The 24,476-nt window shown below is 44.4% G+C and overlaps 1 protein-coding gene across 3 annotated transcripts in view; it reads right to left on the reverse strand.

Moving 5' to 3' along the window:
- Window positions 1-969: 969 nt before the first annotated feature.
- LOC108443837 (cytosolic phospholipase A2 gamma-like) overlaps window positions 970-24,476 on the reverse strand; it is a 51,608-nt gene continuing 28,101 nt past the window's right edge. For 2 of the 3 annotated variants that reach the window (XM_017724706.2, XM_017724705.2), the window contains exons 4-15: window positions 13,132-13,243; window positions 12,187-12,329; window positions 11,138-11,339; window positions 10,537-10,642; window positions 10,281-10,421; window positions 9,554-9,631; window positions 8,351-8,500; window positions 7,951-8,100; window positions 6,932-7,018; window positions 5,675-5,829; window positions 3,362-3,524; window positions 1,878-2,247 (exon numbers count right to left, since the gene is read on the reverse strand). In XM_017724706.2, the coding sequence (XP_017580195.1) occupies window positions 2,072-2,247; window positions 3,362-3,524; window positions 5,675-5,829; window positions 6,932-7,018; window positions 7,951-8,100; window positions 8,351-8,500; window positions 9,554-9,631; window positions 10,281-10,421; window positions 10,537-10,642; window positions 11,138-11,339; window positions 12,187-12,329; window positions 13,132-13,243 (1,663 nt within the window). In that variant the 3' untranslated portion in view covers window positions 1,878-2,071. Of the gene's footprint in view, window positions 989-1,877; window positions 2,248-3,361; window positions 3,525-5,674; window positions 5,830-6,931; window positions 7,019-7,950; window positions 8,101-8,350; window positions 8,501-9,553; window positions 9,632-10,280; window positions 10,422-10,536; window positions 10,643-11,137; window positions 11,340-12,186; window positions 12,330-13,131; window positions 13,244-24,476 lie in introns of those variants that run through there. The other variant, XR_001859182.2, reaches the window with a different exon arrangement.

The raw sequence follows: 24,476 nt of genomic DNA on the forward strand, positions 1-24,476 counted from the left end.
ATTGGAGGGGCACACAAAATAGTAATAAATGGTGAAGTAATATGAAATAAGAAGCTATTAATGGTGAAAATGTAAAGATAACTCGGAGGTTAACAAGCTTAATATATGGAGGTGAAGGAAAATGTCTACAAAAGCCAAAAGACTGTGTTCCACACAGCACTGCACAGTGGAGGAAAATGTAATGATGAATCACACAATAACAGATAACTAAGGGCACTAACACAGAAGTACATTTCAGTTCTCCTGTCACTGCTTCCTATGAGTAAACTCACTTATCTATGACACTCCTAGCTTCAATTGCAACATTATTAATAATATATAGCATATACACACTGTAAATAAAATAGCTCTTTAGATCAACCTAAAATATACTTAATGTGATAAACAGTCAATTATAAATACACCTAAATAAATGCTTTAAATGAATGTCATTTTGAGTAGAAGAAAACTAGTTAAGTTTGCATGTTACTAAATTCATTATTTTCTTTTAGGTTGATCTGATGAGCCATTTTTAAATTTTTTAATCATAAAGGATCACAACCTCACAAAGGGTACAGTAAAGGTTATCACAAACCTCTTCATGAGCACTGATGTAGTGATGGCATGTTTGTGTGTGTTGCGCTAGTATGAGGGGATCAGATACAGTGTTGCTGGAGTTTTTAAACACTGTTCACTTCTTACTAAATACTCCAACTTTGCTGGTGCTCCTTGTAGAAGTACAGTCAAAGTGACTCCTCTATTGCTGCACTTTCCTCTAGTCCTTCAACAGTGGTTACAGGGAGCTGTTGGCTGAATGGTTTTGGGTAGAGGACTATTTTGCCCAGCAGTGACTCTGAGGTGTTTAAAACTCCAGCAGCACTGCTGTATCTGACCCAGTCACACCAGCACAACACACACTAACATGCACAAGTCAGTGCTACTGCAGCGCTGAGAATGATGCAGTCCCCAAATAATACGTGCTCTGTGAGGGTCCATGGGGTCCTGACCACTGAAGAACAGGGTAAAAGGGAGTAAACAAAGCATGCACAGAAACGGATGGACTACAGTCAGTAATTGTAGAACTACAATGAGCACCTATGTGGTAAGTGGAGCTGATAAAATGGACAATGAGTAGAAGCACTGAGGTGTTTTTAATGATATAGTCCATTGGTGTATGTTAACCTGTGCTCTTGTTAATGTGGGCATATTCTTGCTGTTGTTTTGTCTCGATGGGGGAAAAAAAATTATTAATTTGCCCAACACTGCGGTTTATGTGCTGCCATTTTAATGCTGCCTAGGCCGTGTGTAACCTGCTATGATTAAAAAAAAAGTGCCGTATTTCACGAGTTAAGGATTGCTGCAGCCCTGCGAGAGGCTCCTTGGTCACAGGACCTGAGGTTCCTCATTCAAGCACCAGATGCAAGACATTTGACTACAGGACTTGTGCAGGGCTGCAAAGTACAACATACTACAATTTTTATTACTTCATAATAAACACTGATCATGCATTTGAAAAAGACTTGGTGACTTTTGCTTGTTAAGTGATTTTTAATAAGGAATTTTTATGTCATGTAGTAAAAGTAAAAACACAGAACAATGCATATAAAAACTAAGATCATGCTAACTCTTTGGAAGCAGATAAAAGTCAATCATGACATTTAGTTCCAGTGTAGACCCACAAATACATTGTACACATGCATACACATACAATACAATAAAAACAAATAATAATAATAATAATAAAATGAAAAAAAAAATAATGTATTGGTGATTATGGGCTTATTTTCAGTTATATTTTAGTATTTTTAATTGAACTAATGTTTAGTTTATAAGTCATTTATATTTATAATCTTTTAATGAGATAACAAAAGGAACAGTCAAGAAACAAGAAAAAAAGACATAATCGCTTCAGATTATTTCAGAAAAAAGAACAGTTACCAAAAAGTTGGTTAATAATTCAGTAACTGTAAATCATCTATAGCGGATTATCAAAATAAAGCATGATTGAATGAACTACCTACCCAAATCCAAAATGATGGATATTTGGATTGTTGTTTGGAATTATTTGTATGGATGTGTTTTACTTCAATCTTCATATATTTCCACAAGTTTTCTTCTTCTCTGAAATGATGTTCTCAATCTCCTTGAGCAAGTTCTCCTTGTTGTTTTTGATGTTTTCAGCTGCTTTCTCCAGAAGATCTGCGATCATTTTGTCAGAGTAGCTCATTTGAAAGGTTGGATATTTTTTCTGCCATTTCTCAACTTCTCCTGAGGAAACAGACATTTAGAGCATTCTACATTTCTGTTACTTCACAGTACATGCAGTCCAGCCAGTGGTGAACCCTCAAGGCCTTCTAGACTGTCAGAGAAAGCCTAATGATTTCTGAGAACTAAAAAGTGCATGTGAGCAATTTTGGTTCATTTTTATTTGATAGAATTATGCGTGTATTTAAACTCTGCATGTATTAGAATACTACTCCTTTTATTGTCAGCTATCTTTTATTGCTGGTAAAGTTGCAAGCAGGGAGTTCCGCCTTGTTGTGGAAATATACACATGCGCAGTAATCAGAAGCTGAAAAACTGTTTTCTGAGCATTATTAGCGTTAATACTCTTTTTGTTTCAAATATCTTTCAAATTTTTGAAACATAACTTTAAATTTTGCTTTTATGGGTCTTTCCAAATTCAAAGACATAGCCATAGTCCTGGTATGATTGGAATTAACTGCCTGGGGATGTAACTAAGATGGCTGTTGAGTTAACAGACTTTCCAATACTGATTTTGATATAATAGGTGAGCTCTCCTACTGGTTACGACTTCAAGAACTGAAAGGAAGTTCTAACACATTGGATTAACCATCACAGTAATTGGAAGTGGCAGAGGACCATTTGTGAGAAAAAAAAATCACTCTAATACTTCTGGACGTCCTAGACATGTCACTGACTGAATACAAGTGGCAGCCTAATCCGTGGGCTGTTAGAAATGGAAAACTGAAAGAGTGACTGTGAAACCACTAAACGTAAACTATATATCTTGGTCCCATGTCTTTCACAACCTTCAAGTTAAACATGGAATGTCTTGTAGAAGCTTCAAATGTCTGTGTTTAATCTAGAACTTGCTGTTTTGAGGATTCCATCCCACTTTAAATGCTTCAGCAGTTACATTATGGTGTCTAAATTGTCAAACAAGAAGCCAACAAACTGCTAAAATCCTATAGGGTGTCAAGCAGAAGTTAGCATTACTGTTGAGGTACATGTTTTCCTTGTGTTTTGGCCAAGTTGAAGGCCTAGCTCTAATGGTCACAGTTCACCACTAAGTGGAGTATACTATTACAGCAAAGCCAACTATATACAAGAATCATTATTTTCAGTAACCTGGAGTTACCTTTGCAGTTAACAGCATTGAAAAGAGGGATGTGGATCACAGTTGGAGCTTTGCTGTGTCCTCTAAACACATAGAAGTCCAGTGGTTCCACATCTTCACCTGGTACAACTTCAGGGAAAGGAATCTGAAGTTCTTCGCATATTTGAGCAGTTTTAACCACACTCTGCCAAAAAAAGTAATTCTCTATTAAATATTAAACTCCTGTAAATACACTGTGATACAATGATATGAACCCAAGAACATGGTTTTATTTGTCAACCCAGGTAAAATGTATTAACACATGAATGAATGACTTGTTTACTGTCAAAAAGGAACAGAGCAGAAATTGATTTGAAGTGTTGTTGAACTGTAAAGTATTGCTTTTGTTAATCTGAGTTTAATTTTGTTTAATAAAAACAGTTAAATTCCTTATTACCACATGAAGTAATTGTTTTAGGTTGAAATGTCTGAAACTGGTTTTTACTGATGGAATTATATTTACTGTTTATTTTGAGTCCATGGTCTTAGCCTGGAAAAGGATGGCATGCCCACTCCAGGTAAGGGGAAAGGACCTGCCCCAGGTGGAGGAGTTTAAGTATCTCAGGGTCTTGGTCACGAGTGACAGGAAGAGGGATCGTGAGATCGGCCGCAGGCTGGGATAGGCGGCAGCAGTAATGCGGTCACTGTACCGGACTGTAGTGGTGAAGATGGAGCTGAGTCATAAGCGAAGCTCTCTGTTTACCAGTCGGTCTACATCCCGACCCTTACCTATGATCATGAGCTGTGGGTAATGACCGAAAGAATGAGATTGCGAATACAAGCAGCGGAAATTAGCTTTCTTCACAGGGTGGCGGGCTACACACTATTTGATAGGGTGAGGAGCGCAGCCATCCAGGAGGAGCTCAGAGTGGAGATGCTATTCCTCCGCATTGAGAGGAGCCACCTAAGGTGGTTTGGGCATCTGATTCGGATGCCGCCTGGACGCCTCCAGGTGCGGTGTACCAGGCACGGCCTCCCAGCATAAGGCCCCGGGGTCGTCCTAGGACCCGCTGGAGGGATTACATCTCCAAGTTGGCCTGGGAGCAGCTTGGGGTCCCTGAGAATGAGCTGGAGGAAGTTGCAGGAGACAGGGTCATCTGGGATTCTCTGCTGTCCCAACTGCTACCACGAGCCTATCTGGATTAAGCAGTCAGTGACTTTGCTGGTGCATTATCCAGAAGCATATTAATAAAATTTTTTCTTGTAATACTTCATGTTTTTCATTTTTACTTGTTTTTTTTTTTACTTTTATTACTCTAGTTACAGCCCCATGTTAAATGCATGAGTTATAAAGAACAAAAAAAACACTGATATCGGATTGGAACTCTGTGATAGATTTCCTGTGGCAGATTCCCAGAGCTCAGGTATCGGAAACAATATTGTTGAAACCCGGGATCAATGCATCTCTACATGTAACCTCCATGAGGTGCAAATCAGCCAAAATCAAAGGAAGCAGGTCAAAAAGAAACATTATTTAAACAATTCTTAACAATGCCAGACTAACCCATAAGACACTGAATCATGACATCACATTCCCAACCATATATGAACAGGATTATGTAAAATGATACTTTCTCTGTGCACTGAAAAAAACAAAAAATCAGAAGGCAACTTATTACATTGCTTTTCTTGAATTAACTCGACTTGAGGTCTCTGGAGTTCAACCAACTCAAGCTTCTTATTAAGCCAAAAGTTCTCCTACCTCTTAATTCTAGATTTTCAATAAAGTAAACAACATAGAATTTGTTTTTAGCTTTGTTCCCCCTCTGTATTTTCTCTTCCCAATAAGGACAGCTGTGGGATTACTGAGATTCAAATTCACAATCTGCTGATGTTTGAAAGTTAACACAGTATTTTAGTCATGTAAATTAAACATTTAAGGAGACAGAAATCTGAGTAATTTAAAGAGCTTGTGAGCTTTAAAATGGACTAAGCATTTACCACCACCAGGAGGTTGTGAATTTAAACCACCAGAGTCCTGGCTAGTGAGGGAATTAAGTGAAAAACATACACTCCATATTGTTTACCTAACTGAGATGCAGACAAATAATATTAGGAGTTAGGAGAACTTCTGACTAATCTAAGAAGTTTAAGTTAGGAAAACTAGTGTTTTTAGGTAAATTCAAAAAAAGGGGTGAGTTACCTGGCTTCTAATTTTTACAGTGTATGTGTGTGTGTGCGTGTGTGTGTGTGTGTGTGTGTGTGTGTGTGTGTGCGTGTGTGTGTGTGTGTGTGTGTGCGTGTGTGTGTGTGTGTGTGTGTGTGTGTGTGTGTACGTGTGTGTGTATATAGTACCTCAAAGGGATCTCCTACACCGAAGTCAAGGGAAATGATGAGGTCGATTTTTCGTTCTTGTCTCAGCACTGAGAAATAGGGTGAGTTGAGTAACGCTGCTGTATCTTCGTATTCCCTTGTCTTTGAGTGAAGGATGCTGGGATCTATGTCTTTCACTGATAACAAGGTAAAACAGTACTTTATAATATAATATAAAAATACACATATTTCTCCCTTTACCTTCTCAGCTTCATATAATTCCCTGTGTTTTTTGAAAGAAATCTGTGATGAGTGGGGCAACCTATATATTCTCATCTGTGATAAAAGAGCCATTTTCTGGTTATTGCTTCTATATCCAAATGATAAGATTGTCATTGGTTGACTCAGCTCAGTGTTGTGATCATCAGTCCACTGTTGTGTGATTTGTGATTGGGGCCTGAGTTTGACTTTGTGGCCTGCATGAGTTAAAGCTGAACTCAATTTCAATTTCACAGACATACACTATGTTTCCAATAGTATTCACTGACTCATTCAAATAATTGAATTCAGGTGTTGCAGCTTCTATGGCCATGGTCCTGACCTTAACCCGATAGAACACCTTTGGGATGAATTAGAGTGGAGACTGTGAGCCAGGCCTTCTTGTCCAACGTCAGTGTCTGACCTCACAAAAGCACTTCTGGAAGAATGATTTAAAATTCCCGTAAACACACTCCTAAACCTTGTGGAAAGCCTTCCCAGAAGAGTTGAAGCTGTTATAGCTGCAAAGGGTGGGCCGACATGATATTAAACCCTATGGATTAAGAATGGGATATCAGTCAATTTCATATGCGTGTGAAGGCAGACGAGCGATTACTTTTGGCAATATAGTGTATTCTTGTTTAAGTCTCACTTTGGCAGGCAACTTGACCTTACATGTTTCCAGATATGAAAACAGTTTACAAAGCATATCAATTTTACAACCACATGAAATAAAACCCTTAATGACTTTCTTTTCCATCATTAAGGCATAGCTATCCTGCTGAGCCAGTTGTGCAAACTATCATATGAACTCAAAATACTGTGCATAGCCATATTACTACTACTCCCTGAGGCAGCAGGCTACTGTATATACTAAAGTAGTGTACTTACCCAAAGTACCCTAGAAGCAATACCTATTATGTAATATTAATTTGCACTAGTTATATTTATTGGTATGACTCAAGCCCAAGACAGGGAGACCAGCAGAAAGCAGCTTAAATAAATGACCTGAAGAACATTTTGATATACTTCCTTTCCCACCTGTCATTCCATAGAGGTAGTCATAAGTCGTTCCCCAGATCCAGTGCACAATCCTTTCTATGGCTCTCACAATGGCAATCCAAATTTCTGACAAAATAAAATTACAATAAAATAATAGGTTGACTCCAGATTTCTAATACAGACTCTGTTTAGACTACAAAAACTGATAAAGTCAATGAAAAGATTCTGAGAACTGAGATTTTTAGAATGCATTACTGACAGTACAGTTACTGTTACTTGTTATATAGTAGTTTTGCTGTTTTCTTAAATTACAGCAGTGTATTGTATTTCTAGAGTGTATCACAGCACTTGATTACAGTAGTTTCCCTTTACTTCTGTGTTTCTAATGTACCACTCATATGAGCTGTAATGTGCTCCCACAGCTGTGTTAAGAATCCTTAGTTTTGTTACAACATACAAATATATAGACCATTGTCTGGCTGCATTATGCAAAGTGTAAAGTTTGGTGGAGGGGGGATCATGGTGTGGGGTTGTTTTTCAGGAGTTGGGCTCAGCCCCTTAGTTCCAGTGAAAAAAACTCTTAATACTTCAGCACCAAGAGATTTTGGACAATTTCATGCTCCCAACTTTGTGGGAACAGTTTGGGGACGGCCCCTTCCTGTTCCAACATGACTACCTGCCAGTGCACGAACCATGAAATGCAAGTCAAACTTCTATTCACAAATGCTTGAATGTAGGCATAGTATAGACACACAACAGTTATACCAGCACCAGTTTTTAAGACTACAAAGGCGGACAGTAACTGAATGTCTCTCTTATTTTAAACTTACAGGATAATATTAATTAACCGAAACACATGCTTGGGATTATAAAAAACACAAATAAAATGCAATCAAATGTATACATCTTTTTCAGGAAAAGGCAGATACAGACAATTTAGTATTAATTACTTTAATACAGTATAATAAAATCAGCAGAAGAATCTGAGGTTTTAATTGTTTTAAACATGTTGTTTAACATTGTTTTAAAAATGCTTCAGTAGAAGATGCTCTACTCACCATCCCAAAAATCCTGCTTCGTAAACAAGTCAGTGATATAACTGCATACTTGCAGGGTGTATTCATTTAACTCTTCCTTGGAAATCGTCTTTTCCGATGTGACCTTGTTCTCTAGACGAACAGTCATCCTTTCTATTTCATCATGCTTATCTAATGAAAGATTTTTCTCAGTACATATACACGTACACACACATACACATACATATACAGTGAATTACAGAATTATTGGCACCCCTCAAGAAACTGGGAAAATACAAAAATCTGGATTTGACTATATATATATATAGTTACACGTACAAACTAGTGATAAAAGTTAGTTAGTTACAAAACAGTCTGTTTTATGTTGGAGTAGTTGAAATGTCATGTACTTTGCATTATGGGATATGTTAGTGAATACTACCTTTCAGTAGGCCCTTCATTTTTTGGAGGTAATCTGTAGGATCCTCCTTTCTTAACACACAAAGGTTCAGTTCCACAAGTTGTAAGAGGACCTGGTAACCGTTCTGCACATCTAGTGATGTTTGACTCTCTTCTGTGCTTCCTATTTTGTCTGAAAAAAATTATGAAAGAAGTACAGAGACATTAAGTTTGCCCCTTTCTTGCCAGATCTGAACACAAGTGTCACGCTTCCTGGTTCTCAGTTGGACACTCGCACCATCAAGGACTCCACTTCCCAGAATCCTTCTGTCAGTCATGACACTTCTTCAACCAATCACAAACCACTCAGCAGATCACCCTCACCTGAATTCGAATCACTACCACCTGTTGAGCTTTGTATATACACTAGTTTGTTTGGTCCACCTCTTTGAGAAGTATTGCCCTTGCTTAGCCGTTTAATTATATCTGACTTCTGTTCTGTGTTTGACCTCGTTTTTTCTCCATTAACAGTTCCAGCTCCTTTTTTGGCTTTGTTGTTTTCTCGTATGTGTTTTCTTTGGTTACAACCCTCGCCTGTTTTTTCGACCCCACTTCGCCTACTCCTATGTAATTTGTCTTGCTATTCTGGTTCTTGGCCTGGTCTGTTGTTAACCCTGTTTATCTCCATTTGAATAAATCTTCCAGGCTAATTTTTAACTGCGTGTGTCTGATTTGCAAACCCAGCATTACACAAGAAACTTCTTGTGTGATTATGATGCACTGCAAATACACATCATTTAAACTAAAAGAATCAGTTCTTTACAATGAAGATAAACTCAGTGTGGTCATTTAAGCCCAGTATTTACTAATCTTTTAAAAGGCTAAACTTAAAAATACCTTTATTATTCAATTACAGTTAGAAATGCAATTTTGTTTTTAAAATATCACATCAGAATGGACGCATTATCTATCATTTAAGTTATTCTGACTGTGACACACAATTTTTTATCAGTAATTTCAAAAGCCATCAAAATATGTTACCAATTCAACAGCGAAGCCTCATCTTTCATCAGTCTTTAACTCTCAAATTGTATGATAAGTGGGTTCTTCAGTGGTTAAATGTTGCAAAAATGTTTTTGTCCAGAATTTGCACAGCATAACCTGATTCAGTAGCGATTATCTAAAAGATTTACACTCAGTAAAGGTGAAAAAATGAAAGGATTGTTAAACCAATAGAGGGTCATACTTATCATCAAGTGTTTTAGTGCCTCAAACAGGTACTCAATGATGTCTTCCATATCCGCAATGGCACTGCCACACAGGCCTGTACAAATTCCAAACAAATAAAAATCAGTAAGATTACAGCATTGAGAAAGCATGGAGAAAATGTTTCCCCGGGACATTCATGACCAGTGAACATACTCTTAGCATGAATATTTGATGATTCACCCACCAAATTACAGTAATGTGCAAAAAGCTTGTGCATCCTTAGTCAAATTACTTGTATTTTTGTAAAAATGTTGTTTTTTTGTTTTTTTTCAAGTGAAAATAGGTTAACACGTCATCAATAAAGAGAATACTTATTTTCAATCACAACTACTGTTTATTTCCATTTTTAACATATTGGAAAATTAAACATAAAACATGGCCTATGCAAAAGTTATAGGAAAAAACAGTGAAAATGTGCACAGGCTTGAGATCTCTGAACAGGGCTGCTGGAGCCATGGGGCAAGCGGCTTTTGAGCCACCATGTTTTCAAAATACTGGTGCAAAGACCCACCACCTTCTGGTTGAGTTCAGGAATATTATGTCATAAAGAAGTTAAACTACATGAAACACTGACCAATCTGTGAAATGATGCAAAGCTTTGTGAAGTTAAAATGATGTTGGATGTCGGGTGTGTAGTATAATATTTTAATCCAGAGTATTTTTACCTTGTTACTGAATTGCTTTGCTTTTTAATGTGATATTACCTTGTAGGTACAGCATATCAATCTCAGGCTGTTCTTTAACCTTCTTTCCATTCTCAAACTGACATTCCAAACAGGAGGAATCCACAAAGGCTCCAGGGAGAGAATAACCTGACTCATCAGGAGTGATCTCAAACCAGACATCTGCAAACAGAAATCATGGTAGGTTTTCCCTTTTCACACACACACACACACACACACACACACACACACACACACACACACACACACACACACACATATGCACATACAAATTTACCTGCATTCAGTCTGTCATATTTACACTGCTTGTCAATCACAGTGTAAATGGGATACGGGTCATTGGTGTAATTGGCCCTCTGCTCTGTGAGTTTGTGTTCATCAATCTGTGAAATATAGAAAATGCAGACTCCTACAGTGATGTCCAGAAATCTGAGACCACCAGTGAAAATGCTTCTACTATGCATTCTCTTCTAATTTCTAAAATCACAATGCTGAGCACAACGATTTGAGAGAATAGAAATCTTTGAAATTCCAACATGAATTTCATATTGTATGTGTATGGGCACATATGCATGATCCCTTCTTTCTGTCCACCCCCCCCCCCCCCCCCCACCACCACAGATGCAGTGTAACTTCATTTTACAAAAGTGGTTGATGCCATTAACTCAGACTTAGATATTCAGAATAAAACAGTAAAACAAGATGAAGAAAATCAACATAAATTTAAATCTCAAATCCAATTCCAATCAACTTTATTTCTAAACTTCACTATAATATTTACAACACAGTCAATAATGAAGCTAAATTTCAGATTATCTTTTAAAACTGTGTTATATGATTTGTGTGCATTTGTATGAAATAGCATAAATTATTCTCACCTCATTCACCATATTAGACACAATCAGTGCTGCCCACACATCTGTCAGGCTGAAATTTTCTTTTTTTGCATAGTAATTTGCCAGTTTTTGACCCATCTGTGACCAACTGACTCTGCCTTCAGCAAGCCTTTGGACAATGTTCTCTTCCACAGTCTTCAGTTTGGTGGACCAGTTTGGTTCATTGTATAATGATGCCATGCACCTTTAGAGAACAGAAGGACAAGACAATGTTGTAATTGATTAAACAACAACAACAACAACAATAATAATAATAATAATAGAGGTTATTATTAATCAATATACAAGAACGTATATATAGAGAGCCATTATTGACAAATGGAGAAAACTTGGAACAGTGGTAAACTTTCCATGGAGTGGCCAGCCTAGCAAAATTTTACCAAATGTGCATCAACGACTCATCCAGGAGGTCAAAAAACGGATGCAGACAAACTTCTCAAGAACTGCAGGCCTCACTTGCATCAGCTAAGGTCAATATACGCGATTCCACAATAAGAAAGACACTGGACAAAAATGGCATCCATGGGAGAATTGCAAGGTGCAAACAACAGCTGACCAAACAGAACACAAACGCCCAAGGCTTTTGGGACAGTATTCTGAAAAAGACATGGATCCTATGGGTGTAAAGCTAACACTGCATTCCACCATAAGAACATTTTATCAACAGTCAGACATGGTTGTGGTAGTGTGATGTTCTGAAGCTGCCTTACTTCTGCAAAAGTATACTAGTAATAATACTAGTATACTGTATCAAACGCCCATGCAGGATCCAACTTCCATGGTTTTTCAAACTTTCCAGTCCACCTTTAATGATGCTTTAGAGGTAACATTTGCCTCAGCTTATAGCAAAGATGTGCATGTACATCGCTGGATTTATACTTTCTAAGCTTTTTATTGTTATTACCTTCTATCATCACTGCACCATAAAGCACATAAACTACATCATAAAGCCAAGATAATTCTGCCTATGAATATAAGTGTGTTTAGTCTTCTGGAAGACATTAAATATCTGGTATGGTCTAGATCAGTACCAGGTAGATCCTGAAACTCCACTCAGGTACATGATGCAGTCCAGCAGTCCCTCTTCTTTCAGCTGACTCAGTGAACCCAGCAGTCCAACCATCGCTCTCAAACCACCTCCAGAGCCCAGCACTGCGATATTGGGCATGTCATGCTGCCAGCATTCAAACACAAATTTTAAACACTTGAATGAACTGTTGTTTTCCTATTGCATCACTGAAACTTGATGTCGTATGAAATGTCTTGTTAGATACAATAATGCAGTGGTTCATAATGCATCTGCCACTGAGTCATCTTAAATAATTAAATAAATTATTTATGACAATAATGATAGCATTACACTAAGCTACAGTGCATACTGTAGTACAGTGTATTGTAGTATAGTTTTCTAAGTAAAGCCCAGTTTTACTAAACATTTGCAGTGGCCCTCTTCTGCCAATGAACCACTGAGCTTCAGGTTTTAGTGCTGACTCACCTGGATATACATTTTAAGGGAGAAGATTAGGAAAATTAAAAACTTAAAACAATTTAGTAATGTAACTGTAGGGTGAAGGGTGAAGGCTTCAGGTTGCAGGGTGAAGGACACACAAGAACTTTGAAAATTTCCAGCACTCAATGTAAGTGAGGATTATAGGAACCACAAACCATTCTATAAAAGCCTCATATTTCAGACTATAACTCTTTGTGTGAAGAGTTCAGGAAAAATGTTATTAACTTTTAATGGAAGTGCTGATCTTTTGGCTGCTGGGATTCATCGCCATCATGAAAATTTCCACCTATTTTATAGAGAATTTCTTCTTTCTCTCTTTACTTTTGTCAGCATCAGTTTGAGGGTAAAATCTTTTAAATGGCAAGTTACAGTAACTCAATTACAACCTTTTAGTACATGCTGTAGCTTTTGCACACTTCTTAGTAAAACTGGCCCTAAAGCTTACATATTAAAGAATAGAATTTACCTCACTGCAGGATATATCATGTTGATCCAGGCAGTCTAGAACAGTCTTTGTCCTTCTGGCCAAATGCTGCCTTTCCACTTCACTCAGAGAGTGATCAATTCTCACCTCGCTGCTACACACATTACACAGGAGTGGTTTCAGTAGTAGAACTGTGTTATAACAGTAATAAACAGGTAATACCTTTCATTCATTTAGAATATCTGCATGTACTGAGATTCAAGCCTTTCATTCTCAGTTTTCTACACCTGTAGAGTCAGGGGGACGGTGAAAATCCCTACCACATTCCAAACAGGAATTCTATGAGGATGACAAATTTTAGATATCCATTGCTTGAGTCTGAACTCCCAACACTTAGGCACAATTAAAGAGACCTAACGTTTGTTAAATTTAAGGCATGTTGTATGTATTGATGCTTTGGTTTTAAGCAACTTTGTTAAGATCATCTAAACTCAGAGAAACATCAGTTATATCTTAGCATTATCCCACCTTTATAAAGCTACACTTTTGTTTTTAAGCAGGGTTGATTCTCGGCGCACTGCATGCGTTTAAATGGAGACATTGGCTTTGTTCTAGCATGGACTAGAACAAAGGGTCAGCTGTTCTCATTAATGAACAGTGAAACTGCCTGCGTACTACGTTTGAAAATGGAAATGTTTTTTTAATCTCTGTTCAGAGAACGAAGTTAGTAACACTCCTTCTTCTCTTACATAATCACATGATCAAATATGCATTCTCTAGCTCTCTCACTCGTGCACATGTAGGCACTCTCTAGCTCTCTCGCTCATGCACACGTAGGCACTCTCTAGCTCTCTCGCTCATGCACACGTAGGCACTCTAGCTCTCTCGCTCATGCACACGTAGGCACTCTAGCTCTCTCGCTCATGCACACGTAGGCACTCTCTAGCTCTCTCGTTCATGCACACGTAGGCACTCTCTAGCTCTCTCGCTCATGCACACGTAGACACTCTCTAGCTCTCTCGCTCATGCACACGTAGGCACTCTCTAGCTCTCTCGCTCATGCACACGTAGACACTCTCTAGCTCTATCGCTCATGCACACGTAGACACTCTCTAGCTCTATCGCTCATGCACACGTAGGCACTCTCTAGCTCTCTCGCTCATGCACACATAGGCACTCTAGCTCTCTCGCTCATGCACACGTAGGCACTCTAGCTCTATCGCTCATGCACACGTAGGCACTCTCTAGCTCTCTCGCTCATGCACACATAGGCACTCTAGCTCTCTCGCTCATGCAAACGTAGGCACTCTAGCTCTATCGCTCATGCACACGTAGGCACTCTCTAGCTCTCTCGCTCATGCACACGTAGGCACTCTAGCTCTCTCGCTCATGCACACATAGGCACTCTCTAGCTCTCTCGCTCATGCACACGTAGGCACTCTCTAGCTCTCTCGCTCCTGCACACGTAGGCACTTTCTAGCTCTCTCGCTCATGCACACATACGCACTCTCTAGCTCTCTCGCTCATGCACACATAGACACTCTCTAGCTCTCTCGCTCATGCACACATAGGCAATCTCTAGCTCTCTCTCTCACGCACACGTAGGCACTCTCTAGCTCTCTCGCTCACGCACACGTAGGCACTCTCTAGCTCTCTCGCTCATGCACACGTAGGCACTCTCTAGCTCTCTCGCTCATGCACACGTAGGCACTCTAGCTCTCTCGCTCATGCACACGTAGACACTCTCTAGCTCTCTCGCTCATGCACACGTAGGCACTCTCTAGCTCTCTCGCTCACGCATACGTAGGCACTCTAGCTCTCTCGCTCATGCACACGTAGGCACTCTCTAGCTCTCTCACTCATGCACACATAGGCACTCTCTAGCTCTCTCACTCATGCACACATAGGCACTCTCTAGCTCTCTCACTCATGCACACATAGGCACTCTCTAGCTCCCTCGCTCATGCACACATAGACACTCTGTAGCTCTTTCACTCATGCACACATAGGCACTCTCTAGCTCTCTCGCTCATGCACACATAGGCAATCTCTAGTTCTCGCGCTAATGCACATGTAGGCACTCTAGCTCTCTCACTCATGCACACGTAGGCACTCTCTAGCTCTCTCGCTCACGCACACATAGGCACTCTCTAGCTCTCTCACTCATGCACACGTAGGCACTCTCTAGCTCTCTCGCTCATGCACACGTAGACACTCTCTAGCTCTCTCGCTCATGCACACGTAGACACTCTAGCTCTCTCGCTCATGCACACGTAGACACTCTCTAGCTCTCTCGCTCATGCACACGTAGGCACTCTCTAGCTCTCTCGCTCACGCACACGTAGGCACTCTAGCTCTCTCGCTCATGCACACGTAGGCACTCTCTAGCTCTCTCACTCATGCACACATAGGCACTCTCTAGCTCTCTCACTCATGCACACATAGGCACTCTCTAGCTCTCTCACTCATGCACACATAGGCACTCTCTAGCTCTCTCACTCATGCACACATAGGCACTCTCTAGCTCTCTCGCTCATGCACACATAGGCACTCTCTAGCTCCCTCGCTCATGCACACATAGACACTCTGTAGCTCTTTCACTCATGCACACATAGGCACTCTCTAGCTCTCTCGCTCATGCACACATAGGCAATCTCTAGTTCTCGCGCTAATGCACATGTAGGCACTCTAGCTCTCTCACTCATGCACACGTAGGCACTCTCTAGCTCTCTCGCTCACGCACACATAGGCACTCTCTAGCTCTCTCACTCATGCACACGTAGGCACTCTCTAGCTCTCTCGCTCATGCACACGTAGACACTCTCTAGCTCTCTCGCTCATGCACACGTAGACACTCTAGCTCTCTCGCTCATGCACACGTAGACACTCTCTAGCTCTCTCGCTCATGCACACGTAGGCACTCTCTAGCTCTCTCGCTCACGCACACGTAGGCACTCTAGCTCTCTCGCTCATGCACACGTAGGCACTCTCTAGCTCTCTCACTCATGCACACATAGGCACTCTCTAGCTCTCTCACTCATGCACACATAGGCACTCTCTAGCTCTCTCACTCATGCACACATAGGCACTCTCTAGCTCCCTCGCTCATGCACACATAGACACTCTGTAGCTCTTTCACTCATGCACACATAGGCACTCTCTAGCTCTCTCGCTCATGCACACCTAGGCAATCTCTAGTTCTCGCGCTAATGCACATGTAGGCACTCTCTAGCTCCCTCGCTCATGCACACATAGACACTCTGTAGCTCTTTCACTCATGCACACATAGGCACTCTCTAGCTCCCTCGCTCATGCACACATAGACACTCTGTAGCTCTCTCACTCATGCACACATAGGCACTCTAGCTCTCTCACTCATGCACACATAGGCACTCTCTAGCTCTCTCACTCATGCACACATAGGCACTCTCTAGCTCCCTCGCTCATGCACACATAGACACTCTGTAGCTCTTTCACTCATGCACACATAGGCACTCTCTAGCTCTCTCGCTCATGCACACATACGCACTCTCTAGCTCTCTTACTCAGGCACACATAGGCACTCTCTAGCTCCCTCGCTCATGCACACATAGACACTCTCTAGCTCTCTCGCTCATGCACACATAGGCACTCTCTAGCTCTCTCTCTCACGCACACGTAGGCACTCTCTAGCTCTCTCGCTCACGCACACGTAGGCACTCTCTAGCTCTCTCGCTCATGCACACATAGGCACTCTCTAGCTCTCTCGCTCATGCACACATAGACACTCTCTAGCTCTCTCGCTCATGCACACATAGGCACTCTCTAGCTCTCTCGCTCACGCACACGTAGGCACTCTCTAGCTCTCTCGCTCACGCACACGTAGGCACTCTCTAGCTCTCTCGCTCACGCACACATAGGCACTCTCTAGCTCTCTCGCTCACGCACACGTAGGCACTCTCTAGCTCTCTCGCTCACGCACACGTAGGCACTCTCTAGCTCTCTCGCCCATGCACACGTACGCACTCTCTAGCTCTCTCGCTCATGCACACGTAGACACTCTCTAGCTCTCTCGCTCATGCACACGTAGGCACTCTCTAGCTCTCTCGCTCACGCACACGTAGGCACTCTCTAGCTCTCTCACTCATGCACACATAGGCACTCTCTAGCTCTCTCACTCATGCACACATAGGCACTCTCTAGCTCTCTCACTCATGCACACATAGGCACTCTCTAGCTCCCTCGCTCATGCACACATAGACACTCTGTAGCTCTTTCACTCATGCACACATAGGCACTCTCTAGCTCCCTCGCTCATGCACACATAGACACTCTGTAGCTCTTTCACTCATGCACACATAGGCACTCTCTAGCTCTCTCGCTCATGCACACCTAGGCAATCTCTAGTTCTCGCGCTAATGCACATGTAGGCACTCTCTAGCTCCCTCGCTCATGCACACATAGACACTCTGTAGCTCTTTCACTCATGCACACATAGGCACTCTCTAGCTCCCTCGCTCATGCACACATAGACACTCTGTAGCTCTCCCACTCATGCACACATAGGCACTCTAGCTCTCTCACTCATGCACACATAGGCACTCTCTAGCTCTCTCGCTCATGCACACATAGGCACTCTCTAGCTCCCTCGCTCATGCACACATAGACACTCTGTAGCTCTTTCACTCATGCACACATAGGCACTCTCTAGCTCTCTCGCTCATGCACACATACGCACTCTCTAGCTCTCTTACTCAGGCACACATAGGCACTCTCTAGCTCCCTCGCTCATGCACACATAGACACTCTCTAGCTCTCTCGCTCATGCACACGTAGGCAATCTCTAGCTCTCTCTCTCACGCACACGTAGGCACTCTCTAGCTCTCTCGCTCACGCACACGTAGGCACTCTCTAGCTCTCTCGCTCATGCACACATAGGCACTCTCTAGCTCTCTCGCTCATGCACACATAGGCACTCTCTAGCTCTCTCGCTCATGCACACATAGGCAATCTCTAGCTCTCTCGCTCACGCACACGTAGGCACTCTCTAGCTCTCTCGCTCACGCACACGTAGGCACTCTCTAGCTCTCTCGTTCACGCACACATAGGCACTCTCTAGCTCTCTCGCTCACGCACACGTAGGCACTCTCTAGCTCTCTCGCTCACGCACACGTAGGCACTCTCTAGCTCTCTCGCTCATGCACACGTAGGCACTCTCTAGCTCTCACACTCATGCACACATAGGCACTCTCTAGCTCTCTCGCTCATGCACAAGCAGGCACTCTCTAGCTCTCTCGCTCACGCACACGTAGGCACTCTCTAGCTCTCTCACTCATGCACACATAGGCACTCTCTAGCTCTCTCACTTATGCACACATAGGCACTCTCTAGCTCTCTCACTCATGCACACATAGGCACTCTCTAGCTCCCTCGCTCATGCACACATAGACACTCTGTAGCTCTTTCACTCATGCACACATAGGCACTCTCTAGCTCTCTCGCTCATGCACACATAGGCACTCTCTAGCTCTCTCGCTCCTGCACACGTAGGCACTCTCTAGCTCTCTCGCTCATGCACACATACGCACTCTCTAGCTCTCTTACTCAGGCACACATAGGCACTCTCTAGCTCCCTCGCTCATGCACACATAGACACTCTCTAGCTCTCTCGCTCATGCACACATAGGCAATCTCTAGCTCTCTCTCTCACGCACACATAGGCACTCTCTAGCTCTCTCGCTCACGCACACGTAGGCACTCTCTAGCTCTCTCGCTCATGCACACATAGGCACTCTCTAGCTCCCTCGCTCATGCACACGTAGGCACTCTAGCTCTCTCGCTCATGCACACGTAGACACTCTCTAGCTCTCTCGCTCATGCACACGTAGGCACACTCTAGCTCTCTCGCTCATGCACACGTAGGCACTCTCTAGCTCTCTCACTCATGCACACATAGGCACTCTCTAGCTCTCTCGCTCATGCACACATAGGCACTCTCTAGCTCCCTCGCTCATGCACACATAGACACTCTCTAGCTCTCTCGCTCATGCACACATAGGCAATCTCTAGCTCTCTCGCTCACGCACACGTAGGCACTCTCTAGCTCTCTCGCTCACGCACACGTAGGCACTCTCTAGCTCTCTCGTTCACGCACACATAGGCACTCTCTAGCTCTCTCGCTCACGCACACGTAGGCACTCTCTAGCTCTCTCGCTCACGCACACGTAGGCACTCTCTAGCTCTCTCGCCCATGCACACGTACGCACTCTCTAGCTCTCTCGCTCATGCACACGTAGACACTCTCTAGCTCTCTCGCTCATGCACACGTAGGCACTCTCTAGCTCTCTCGCTCACGCACACGTAGGCACTCTCTAGCTCTCTCACTCATGCACACATAGGCACTCTCTAGCTCTCTCACTTATGCACACATAGGCACTCTCTAGCTCTCTCTCTCATGCACACATAGGCACTCTCTAGCTCCCTCGCTCATGCACACATAGACACTCTGTAGCTCTTTCACTCATGCACACATAGGCACTCTCTAGCTCCCTCGCTCATGCACACATAGACACTCTGTAGCTCTTTCACTCATGCACACATAGGCACTCTCTAGCTCTCTCGCTCATGCACACCTAGGCAATCTCTAGTTCTCGCGCTAATGCACATGTAGGCACTCTCTAGCTCCCTCGCTCATGCACACATAGACACTCTGTAGCTCTTTCACTCATGCACACATAGGCACTCTCTAGCTCCCTCGCTCATGCACACATAGACACTCTGTAGCTCTCCCACTCATGCACACATAGGCACTCTAGCTCTCTCACTCATGCACACATAGGCACTCTCTAGCTCTCTCACTCATGCACACATAGGCACTCTCTAGCTCCCTCGCTCATGCACACATAGACACTCTGTAGCTCTTTCACTCATGCACACATAGGCACTCTCTAGCTCTCTCGCTCATGCACACATACGCACTCTCTAGCTCTCTTACTCAGGCACACATAGGCACTCTCTAGCTCCCTCGCTCATGCACACATAGACACTCTCTAGCTCTCTCGCTCATGCACACATAGGCAATCTCTAGCTCTCTCTCTCACGCACACGTAGGCACTCTCTAGCTCTCTCGCTCACGCACACGTAGGCACTCTCTAGCTCTCTCGCTCATGCACACATAGGCACTCTCTAGCTCCCTCGCTCATGCACACATAGACACTCTCTAGCTCTCTCGCTCATGCACACATAGGCAATCTCTAGCTCTCTCGCTCACGCACACGTAGGCACTCTCTAGCTCTCTCGCTCACGCACACGTAGGCACTCTCTAGCTCTCTCGTTCACGCACACATAGGCACTCTCTAGCTCTCTCGCTCACGCACACGTAGGCACTCTCTAGCTCTCTCGCTCACGCACACGTAGGCACTCTCTAGCTCTCTCGCCCATGCACACGTACGCACTCTCTAGCTCTCTCGCTCATGCACACGTAGACACTCTCTAGCTCTCTCGCTCATGCACACGTAGGCACTCTCTAGCTCTCTCGCTCACGCACACGTAGGCACTCTCTAGCTCTCTCGCTCATGCACACATAGGCACTCTCTAGCTCTCTCACTTATGCACACATAGGCACTCTCTAGCTCTCTCACTCATGCACACATAGGCACTCTCTAGCTCCCTCGCTCATGCACACATAGACACTCTGTAGCTCTTTCACTCATGCACACATAGGCACTCTCTAGCTCTCTCGCTCATGCACACATAGGCACTCTCTAGCTCTCTCGCTCAAGCACACGTAGGCACTTTCTAGCTCTCTCGCTCATGCACACATACGCACTCTCTAGCTCTCTTACTCAGGCACACATAGGCACTCTCTAGCTCCCTCGCTCATGCACACATAGACACTCTCTAGCTCTCTCGCTCATGCACACATAGGCAATCTCTAGCTCTCTCTCTCACGCACACATAGGCACTCTCTAGCTCTCTCGCTCACGCACACGTAGGCACTCTCTAGCTCTCTCGCTCATGCACACATAGGCACTCTCTAGCTCCCTCGCTCATGCACACGTAGGCACTCTAGCTCTCTCGCTCATGCACACGTAGACACTCTCTAGCTCTCTCGCTCATGCACACGTAGGCACACTCTAGCTCTCTCGCTCATGCACGCGTAGGCACTCTCTAGCTCTCTCGCCCATGCACACGTAGGCACTCTAGCTCTCTCGCTCATGCACACGTAGGCACTCTCTAGCTCTCTCGCTCATGCACACGTAGGCACTCTAGCTCTCTCGCTCATGCACACGTAGACACTCTCTAGCTCTATCGCTCATGCACACGTAGGCACTCTCTAGCTCTCTCGCTCATGCACTCGTAGGCACTCTCTAGCTCTCTCGCTCATGCACACATAGGCACTCTAGCTCTCTCGCTCATGCACACGTAGGCACTCTAGCTCTATCGCTCATGCACACGTAGGCACTCTAGCTCTCTCGCTCATGCACACATAGGCACTCTAGCTCTCTCGCTCATGCAAACGTAGGCACTCTAGCTCTATCGCTCATGCACACGTAGGCACTCTCTAGCTCTCTCGCTCATGCACACGTAGGCACTCTAGCTCTCTCGCTCATGCACACATAGGCACTCTCTAGCTCTCTCGCTCATGCACACGTAGGCACTCTCTAGCTCTCTCGCTCCTGCACACGTAGGCACTTTCTAGCTCTCTCGCTCATGCACACATACGCACTCTCTAGCTCTCTTACTCAGGCACACATAGGCACTCTAGCTCTCTCGCTCATGCACACATAGGCACTCTCTAGCTCCCTCGCTCATGCACACGTAGGCACTCTAGCTCTCTTGCTCATGCACACGTAGACACTCTCTAGCTCTCTCGCTCATGCACACGTAGGCACTCTCTAGCTCTCTCGCTCACGCACGCGTAGGCACTCTCTAGCTCTCTCGCCCATGCACACGTAGGCACTCTAGCTCTCTCGCTCATGCACACGTAGACACTCTCTAGCTCTCTCGCTCATGCACACGTAGGCACTCTCTAGCTCTCTCGCTCATGCACACGTAGGCACTCTAGCTCTATCGCTCATGCACACGTAGACACTCTCTAGCTCTATCGCTCATGCACACGTAGGCACTCTAGCTCTCTCGCTCATGCACACGTAGACACTCTCTAGCTCTATCGCTCATGCACACGTAGGCACTCTCTAGCTCTCTCGCTCATGCACACGTAGGCACTCTAGCTCTCTCGCTCATGCACACATATGCACTCTCTAGCTCTCTTACTCAGGCACACATAGGCACTCTCTAGCTCCCTCGCTCATGCACACATAGACACTCTCTAGCTCTCTCGCTCATGCACACGTAGGCAATCTCTAGCTCTCTCTCTCACGGACACGTAGGCACTCTCTAGCTCTCTCGCTCACGCACACGTAGGCACTCTCTAGCTCTCTCACTCACGCACACGTAGGCACTCTCTAGCTCTCTCGCTCATGCACACGTAGGCACTCTAGCTCTCTCGCTCATGCACACGTAGACACTCTCTAGCTCTCTCGCTCACGCACACGTAGGCACTCTCTAGCTCTCTCGCTCACGCACACGTAGGCACTCTAGCTCTCTCGCTCACGCACACGTAGGCACTCTCTAGCTCTCTCACTCATGCACACATAGGCACTCTCTAGCTCTCTCACTCATGCACACATAGGCACTCTCTAGCTCCCTCGCTCATGCACACATAGACACTCTGTAGCTCTTTCACTCATGCACACATAGGCACTCTCTAGCTCCCTCGCTCATGCACACATAGACACTCTCTAGCTCTCTCGCTCATGCACACATAGGCAATCTCTAGCTCTCTCTCTCACGCACACATAGGCACTCTCTAGCTCTCTCGCTCACGCACACGTAGGCACTCTCTAGCTCTCTCGCTCATGCACACATAGGCACTCTCTAGCTCCCTCGCTCATGCACACGTAGGCACTCTAGCTCTCTTGCTCATGCACACGTAGACACTCTCTAGCTCTCTCGCTCATGCACACGTAGGCACTCTCTAGCTCTCTCGCTCACGCACGCGTAGGCACTCTCTAGCTCTCTCGCCCATGCACACGTAGGCACTCTAGCTCTCTCGCTCATGCACACGTAGACACTCTCTAGCTCTCTCGCTCATGCACACGTAGGCACTCTCTAGCTCTCTCGCTCATGCACACGTAGGCACTCTAGCTCTCTCGCTCATGCACACGTAGACACTCTCTAGCTCTATCGCTCATGCACACGTAGGCACTCTAGCTCTCTCGCTCATGCACACGTAGACACTCTCTAGCTCTATCGCTCATGCACACGTAGGCACTCTCTAGCTCTCTCGCTCATGCACACGTAGGCACTCTAGCTCTCTCGCTCATGCACACATATGCACTCTCTAGCTCTCTCGCTCATGCACATGAAGACACTCTAGCTCTATCAGTCATGCACACATAGGCACTCTCTAGCTCTCACACTCATGCACACATAGGCACTCTCTAGCTCTCTCACTCATGCACACATAGGCACACTCTAGCTCTCTCACTCATGCACACATAGGCACTCTCTAGCTCTCTCGCACATGCACACATAGGCAATCTCTAGTTCTCGCGCTAAAGCACATGTAGGCACTCTAGCTCTCTCACTCATGCACACGTAGGCACTCTCTAGCTCTCTCGCTCACGCACACGTAGGCACTCTCTAGCTCTCTCGCTCATGCACACGTAGGCACTTTCTAGCTCTCTCGCTCATGCACACATAGGCACTCTCTAGCTCTCTCACTCATGCACACATAGACACTCTCTAGCTCTCTCGCTCACGCACACGTAGGCACTCTCTAGCTCTCTCGCTCATGCACACGTAGGCACTCTCTAGCTCTCTCGCTCACGCACACATACGCACTCTCTAGCTCTCTCGCTCACACACACGTAGGCACTCTCTAGCTCTCTCGCTCACGCACACGTAGGCACTCTCTAGCTCTCTCGCTCACGCACATGTAGGCACTCTCTAGCTCTCTCGCCCATGCACACGTAGGCACTCTCTAGCTCTCTCGCTCATGCACACGTAGGCACTCTCTAGCTCTCTCGCCCATGCACACGTAGGCACTCTAGCTCTCTCGCTCATGCACACGTAGGCACTCTCTAGCTCTCGCGCTCATGCACATGCAGGACTAGAACAAAGGGTCAGCTGTTCTCATTACTGAACAGTGAAGCTGCCTGCGTACTACGTTTGAAAATGGGACTTTTTTTTTATCTCTGTTCAGAGAACGAAGTTAGTAACACTCCGTCTTCTCTTACATAATCACATGATCAAATGTGCACTCTCTAGCTCTCTCGCTCATGCACACGTAGGCACTCTAACTCTCTCGCTCATGCACACGTAGGCACTCTCTAGCTCTCTCG

Source organism: Pygocentrus nattereri, chromosome 1 (genome assembly GCF_015220715.1).
Source record: "Pygocentrus nattereri isolate fPygNat1 chromosome 1, fPygNat1.pri, whole genome shotgun sequence".
In the NCBI taxonomy this organism is placed as follows: domain Eukaryota; kingdom Metazoa; phylum Chordata; class Actinopteri; order Characiformes; family Serrasalmidae; genus Pygocentrus; species Pygocentrus nattereri.